The 7,748-nt window shown below is 34.3% G+C and overlaps 1 protein-coding gene across 1 annotated transcript; it reads right to left on the bottom strand.

The window, feature by feature from the left end:
* Nucleotides 1-1,961: 1,961 nt before the first annotated feature.
* On the bottom strand, nt 1,962-7,748 carry LOC148947492 (uncharacterized). The gene is made up of 2 exons (XM_089095279.1): nt 7,547-7,748; nt 1,962-3,796 (listed from the first exon to the last, which is right to left on the bottom strand). Exons 1-2 carry the CDS (start codon nt 7,707-7,709, stop codon nt 3,546-3,548), a joined length of 414 nt encoding a protein of 137 aa, XP_088951405.1. The 5' UTR covers nt 7,710-7,748; the 3' UTR covers nt 1,962-3,545.

Raw genomic sequence — 7,748 nt, 5'->3', positions numbered from 1 at the left:
AATATAGCACAATAAGATTCTTAAAATAAAATGGTCAGTCAATATTTCTCTATATTAATTCAAAAAAACTTTCCGAAAAAGAAGTTTTAAAAAAAAAAAGTAAAGACCATATTAAACTTAAAATCAGAAAAAATAGGAACCTACAATAACTCAAACTCAAAACGACCCGAAATTACTATTAAAGAATAAATTAAACATAAAACGGAAATTAAACAAGTATTCATATCAAAGAAAAACATACAACAGGTACTAATATGAATAAATCTTAAAACGAACAAAGCTTAAACTGAATATGCAAATCAAGCTTAAAAAGAACTAAAATATTTTGCTGTTGGAGTATAAATGAAATCAAAAATGAACTGAAATTTAATAAAAAATTAGATAAAAAAAAAATACAATAGGCACTATTGTTAATAAATCTTAAAACGAATGAAGCTTAAATTGAAAATTCAAATCAGGCTTGAAACGAACAAATATGTTTTGATATTGATGCATAAATGAAACCAAAACCGGAAAGAAATTAAATACACATTTCTAGCAAACAAATATATATATAATATATATATAATATATATATATATATATATATATATATATATATATATATATATATATATATATATATATATATATATATATATATATATATATATATATATATATATATATATATATATATATATAATATAAAATTAATGTACCCACCGGTATTAACTTACCCGTAAATTGCGGGGAACAGTTGAGGGGGTCCTTACACTTCCCTTGTTCCTAGGTTCCTTCATTCTGTTTGTATTCATGCAGCGCTCGGCGCGTGCAATTGAAATAGACATTCTTGGATAATTATTAACCTGCCCTACGGATAACGACTTGTACTTGCTGAAGGACTGATTGTGCAATAGTTACGGCACGTCAGCATGGCTGACTACAGTTATGTTTATGCGCCGGTATTGAACTTTATAGAAACGGCGTTGCGATATCAAGATAGCGTAACGAAAGATGCAGCCGTCATTACAGCTGTGAAATTTTTTACGAGGGAGATTTTTCGAGAAAACCATGAAAAACTGAACGAGATAGCAGACAGTTTTGGTGAGCAGTATGTGAAAGAAAGGCATAGTCAAGCTTCGAGAGAAACGCTAGCCAGTGATATGTATGATACTGTGAAACTATTGAGCTCTGTAACTGAGTTTAAGACACGGTTCACCATTTGGAAATTATCCGAAGTACTGAAAATTCCACAAGACACTTTTACAACCTTGTGTGTGAAAGTTAACGAATGCACGGATAAGATTGACAGTGTTATGGAACAGTGCAAATCTGTGCTTCCATCTCAGGCTGTTTGGCCCCCCTCCCACAGCCTGCGAAAGCTTTACATCGGGTTTTCATCACCAATGTACCCACCACAGAAATTGACTCCTGTTCCAAGCAGAAGCTGTTTATTGAAAGACATGATAGGGATGGAGGTATGGATCATATACAACAGACCAAGTCCGGTCTGGTTGCTTACATGAAAAGCCTCAAGTCGGCAGCTTCCCTCGCCAACTCCCTGAAGTCCTTCCCTGACATAAGTGCTTCTTTTCGTGAGGAAAAGTTCTTTGCGATCGCTAAGATCGTGCCTCTTGCCACAACAGAAGATGATGTTGTCTCTGTTAACCCCAAGCTAGTCAGTGCCAAGCGGATTGGACAATCTGAGACAGTCAAACTTACCTTTAGTGACGCCGACTCCCGAAATGCAGCAATCAAATGTGGGTTATTCATTGGTTATACTCACATCAAAGTCTTGCCATTCAGACAAATTCCCAAGCGGTGTTTCAAGTGTCAGTCATTTGATCATCTTGCTAAAGACTGCACCAGTACCATGCGTTGTTCCAGATGTGCTGGTTGCCATGAGAACAGTAGAGAGAGCTCCTGCCGTTCTCAAACAGTGCTTAAAAGTAAGAAGTTTATTTTCGCAAAGAAAATAAAAAATAAGCACTACAAGACTCACCTTTCAATCCTCTGGTTATGTACACTCCTTCCTGTAAAGTAGCAACGCGAGTCTACTCCTTTGAAATAGAGCATCTAGTCCGCAACTCTAGTATTTTCTCCTCCATGGTCAGATCTAACTCTGTCGGGCATTCCATAGACTTAAAGAGATTGTACACTGTAGTGCTTCTATTATTGTTGTTGCAGGCTAGAAGCGGTACAAACCGAGAAAACCCATCTATCATACCATGAATAAAAAATTTTCATTTAAAGGGAAAAAATTAGCAAGATTATTATAAGCTGGACATAGGAATACAGGTGGAAAAAAAAGCATGAACAATGAATTAATGCCAGATTTCCGGTTAATGGATTTATCTTAATTTCTTTTTTTCAATTTATATGGTGGGGTTTTGTTTTAAGAATTGTAATTTTAAATATCCTTAGAAGTCAAATTTTGATTTCTATTGTTTTTATAACTTGTTTTTGGAAGACAATTCAAACTTATTGCACTGATTTTGGAAAAGTTCAGGGTGCTAGAGTAGGATTAAAAATTAATGTTAAGAAGATAAGTCTAAGTCACTAAGGCTAGGAATAAGTGAAGATGAAAAGATGACGTTGGATAACAAAAAGATTGATTAGGTTGACAGCTTCACTTACCTTGGTAGTGTTATTATTAAAGACAGTGGGAGCAGTGGAGATAGTAAAAGTAGAATAGCCAAGACTCAGTGTGTTTTTTGCAGTTAAAAAAGTTTGGAAGGATAGGAAGATAAGTCTGCAAACCAAGATTAGAACATTGGAACCTACAGTGATGACAGTGGTCAAATATGGCTCTGAAGCATGAGTGCTCTGAAAAGCAAATGAAGATTTGCTTAATATTTTCCAACGAAATTGCCAACAGATTGTTCTGGGTACCTGGCTGATTCACTGTATTTCAAATAGTAGGCTGTACAAAAAGTGTGACTCAATCCCGCTTTCTAGGGCTATAATGAGAGAAAGGTTGAGATGGTTAAGGTACGTTCTGCAGATGAAAAATGACAGATTGCCAAAGTTTTTCCTTTTTGGATAACTGTCTAGGCCTAAACGGAAAGCAGGTTGTCTGCAGTTGGAATGGAAGGATGTCTTAAAGAAAGATTTAAAGGAAATGGGAACTTCCTGGCAGGGTGTAAAGAGGGAGGCTTTGAAAAGAATAGGTTTGAACAGCAATATGCGTAGCCGTGTTTCCTCAGACGGCTTGGGGTTGTGGTTAGTTGTTAGAAATAGTAGTAGTAAGAGTGATTTTTGCCTGTGCATATCCCTGAAATAGATATAAATTTAGATTTTATAAAGGTAAACACAAACACATCTTTTTATTTCATTGATGGTTAGACAGGAGATGATAAAAAGGGCTATGGGTAAAAATGACCACTGTTAAGGGGGAGGGGACACCTTTTGTGTGGGTGGTTAAGTTATATTGGAAAAAAGTGCTGTTAGTTTCCCTGGGAATAAGTAGATTAGGAAAATATTAACATTACTTGTTGTGGAGTTGTAACCACTATTGAGAGTTATGTGATGGTAAAGCTTCTATGATAGTGCCACAATAACACCTACTCAATAAGTTTGTGGTTGCCATCAATATGACACAAGCTGAGAGCACGAGGTACATTATACACACGCCTAGAAAGACGTCTATGCTCACGATCTGCTACAAGTTTCGGCTGTGTCCTCAACATGCTTTGCCCGATTCTTTCTGCTGGCACTCTTAAATCTTTGCTTTCAACATAGCCCAATATTCTTCGCCTGCCCCAAGAAGGATGTTCAGATCCTAATTGATTTGTTATCAAATCAAGATGTTCATCTGTAGGTGGAAAAACTTATTAATTGAATGTTTATGCTACCATGTATAAAAATAGATGTTTTTATTCAATTAAGAGTCAAAAAGTTATACTAAGACACCAATCTTTCTCATCTGACAGCCTAAAGTCCTTAGAATTTTTCATGTGAAAGCTGCTAACATGAGAGCAAATACTTGTGGCTTATATATTTTATGAGGGATAGAGATGTAGATTTCTTACCAATAAGAGCATTAAACATTAAACACTAGAGAAATATATATATATATATATATATATATATATAATATATATATATATATATATATATATATATATATATATATATATATATATATATATATATATGTGTGTGTGTGTGTGTGTGTGTGTGCTGAGTAATAGCACAAAATGGCAAATATAAAGGAGAAGAAGTACACAATAAGACTAGTTTTTAGCAACTAAATCAGAACGGATTTAAAACTCAACAGTCTAGAAAAATCAAATAAAGTATGATGAACAAGATACAGTAAAATCTAAACAATTTGCAACCTTTGATGATGAAGAAAAGGTCAGCATACTCGCAGTTAAAACTCAACTGGGAAAGGTAGAAGGGTTTGCAAAATCAAAGGATGGCTGCCCCCCCCCCCCCACATTGCATTTCCTTGCTGAAGGTCCAGAAAACAGATATCAGCACTACCAGTAGGAACTGTAAAGTCCAATTTCACACTCTTAATATTCACCTTTAATTTATGTTTCAATGCCATTGAAGGAAAAACAATAGTATAGTGTACATAAAAATTGTTTTTTTCTGAGTACTATAATGAAGGGAGGGGACATAAATGACTTGTAAAATAGGTAAAAGGTAGTGCAAGTAAATTAATTTTGGTTTTAGAATTAAAAAATTCAGTTAAATTTTAAATTCTCTATTTTTTGGATCAATTAAGTTCTCGGGTAAATTAAAGTCTCACTGTTGATCATTTGGATTCAAAGAATATTTGAGAGAAGATAAGATTGATACCTTGTCCTTATTTTGTCTGAGTTTTAGTCATGGTAACAAATGCAAAAAGGAATTGAGGACCAAAATAACTATTGCTTAGAAAAGAACTTAAACAAATTTAGTTTTAAAAACATACAAAAACAAGCAAAAAAAAAAAAAATATAAAAATAGAACAAACGTGAATCAACTGAAACCACATAATTGTGTTTATCACCATCAAATTTTATTTTGTTGCAGCTGCAGAAACTACCTAGAATGGCCAGTGACGACAGTAATTAATTAAATAAAAGGAAAAATAAAACTGAAGTTTAAAAGAATCACTCTTAGAGTACCAATTACTCTTGAGCAACAACCCAAGGTACAGAGCCTAGTCATAGAGGCTAGATGATGCTAGATTGTAGGCTATTATTCCAGCAAGCTCAATGGTGGGTTTATATGAATCTTTTTACAATGGATCAAGTACAAGATACCTAAAAATTAAACATACCATACAATTGAGAATCCAATGCTGTTACTGAATATAATAATAAATGTCAGCACAAAGTTCTTACTGTTCAGTACAAAACTATAAAATTTTCGCATATCAAACATGTGATTGTTAATGGTTTCAAAAAGCCTTACTTGCAAAATAATCTGTTATTTCGTAAAAGAATCGAAAAAATAAATAAAGATGACTTAAAAGATGAATTGATTAAAAGAGATTTTGACAGGAACAGGATGTTCCTTGAAGAGGTATTAAAGAGTCTAACCCAAATAAAGTATCTAACAGACCAATGAAAGAATCTAATGCAATATGTACTACACACAATTCAGCAGAAAGTATTGAAGAAATTATTTGTAAGAGGAACAAAACATTCAAGTTTAGGTTCAGGATACAAGCAGCTGCACCAGCTTTTGAATGTTTAACAGTAACATTAGCGTAAATGTGAATATAATCGGGAAATGGGTATTCACACAATTTTCAAAGATTATCTTATGTTTTGAGCTAAATGGTATGATTTATTCTTCAGTAGTATGCATGCATGCTACTCAACATGGGCCATCTCCAATGGTGGGGAATCATAGGTAGCACAATAGTGCTGCCTAAACAAAGAACAATGTTGGCACAATGAACTATATATTAATTTTTCTTTACCAGGGAACTTTGTATCAAAGAAGTTGTCATAGATACTTCAAAAAGGGCTCATTCAATTAGAAATTAAAAGGGCTAGTGCCATTTTTTAACAGTAGAAAGTGATTGGAGGGCAATGAACCCCTTCCCACGGCCATCAGTTCCCCAAACACATCCAATCAAAATTTTGAGATAGCCATTTGGTTCAACATAGTGTATGGAAAGAATGTCTGTTGATGACATTCCCCCCCCCCCACATCTCTGGGCACGATTTGTAAGTTATGTCCTGAAGGCATATAAGTTTTTTTTATAGAAAGAGTTTAAACTTCATAGAAAGGCTGTTTAAACTTCAGAGGGGGCTCATTGGATTTTTAATCATAAATTTCAGTGCCCTTTTGCTCCAGAACCCTGGGGCAAGGGCTTTAAGTTATGTCCTGGGGGCATATAAGGTTATAGTGCTCTTTTTAATAGCAATCAACCCCCCCTCCCTCCCACACCCAAAACAAAATCCCAAAAAAAATTTTTTACATACATTTTTTTACGCATTGTTTAAAGTTTCAGTCCTTAACCCGTTGTAGCTGTCAACCCCCCTCCACCACCATCCCCATGCCTCAGGCCAACAGCTGTAAGTAATGCAATTTGTTCATTGTTTACATATAGTATATGTTATTGAGAAAAGGTAAGCATGTTTGACTTCTACTTTCCCAAAATACAAAGAGCATTAAAATGGGTCTTTCAGGAAATGATGAGGGGAGTGTTGAACTAAATCAAAACTTGTTATGTGCACATGGGTGTTCAAAAGGTTAGATTTCAGGAATGACTGAGTATGTTAATTTAGATCTTTTATAAAATATAAGGGAGATGACCAATGGATCAAAAGGCCATATTTGCATGCTACTACTACTACTGCTGCTTTTAGTACTACCACAACCACTATTACTACTACAACTATTATCACTAAAAATACTAATCATGTAGCAAGTACTACTAGAGCTGAGGATATTGGAAAAATATCTGAGAAAACTGTTGAAGAGAAAGTTGAACTAAATCAAAACACACTAAGCATATACTGATAGCTGATAGGGCATACCAACAATATTTTTGGAAAGCTTATTGTACCAAGAGGAACCGTCAGGGACATCATGAGTGGGATGTTCAGTTGACCAAGAGGTAAAATGAACCAGGTACTACTGCTATTAATACTACTGCTACTACTACTAATAATAAACTAGTACTGCTACTACTGTTCCTACAATTACCACTACTACTTTGATACTAGTAGAATTAAGACTACATATATGAAGGTGAAAATTTGACAGAATATTGAAGGAGAATTTGAACTAAAACGAATATAACAATAATCAAGCATCTATTTGCCATATTATGAAAAACAAAATTACTCCTGAAGTCATTTTCCATGTCAAGAGCCTGTAAATAATCAAACAAAGAAGCTGTTTCTTAGGGAATTTGTAATAAATATATCTTATTAAGTTTCTAAGTATAGCTATTCAATGATATATATATTTCAGTTCCTTTTGAATGTAGGCTATTAACAAGTTATTAGTGCTATAGTTTTTAATAATAAACATCATTTCCTCACTGTTTTTTTACCCTATTTATGTCAAAAGATGAGAATGAATGTGTGATAAGAAAATACTCACTAACCCTGTAATATAACAGCAGATCTGGACTGACCACTCAGCAAAAGTCTTCTTTTGGCAGTGCTTATACTGACGCCAAGAGTTTTGGAGACTTCTTTCCATGTTTTTCCTTTTTCTAAGAGGTCAGTCAGCTCCTGCAAGCATAAGTTATTCTTTGGGCAGGGCATCACACTCAATGGTATCTATTTCCTCTCTGTGATATATAC

Source organism: Artemia sp. Qi Xiang Cuo, chromosome 10 (assembly GCF_049724085.1).
Source record: "Artemia sp. Qi Xiang Cuo chromosome 10, ASM4972408v1, whole genome shotgun sequence".
Taxonomy (NCBI): domain Eukaryota; kingdom Metazoa; phylum Arthropoda; class Branchiopoda; order Anostraca; family Artemiidae; genus Artemia; species Artemia sp. Qi Xiang Cuo.
This window is presented reverse-complemented; position numbering and strand designations above follow the sequence as displayed.

Coding starts and splice junctions, on each gene's coding strand:
- LOC148947492 (XM_089095279.1), bottom strand. CDS start 7,709: ATGCCCTGCCCAAAGAATAACTTATGCTTGCAGGAGCTGACTGACCTC. Junction 3,797..7,546: donor ATCTGCTGTTATATTACAGG/GTTAGTGAGTAT, acceptor TTCCACCTACAG/ATGAACATCTTGATTTGATA.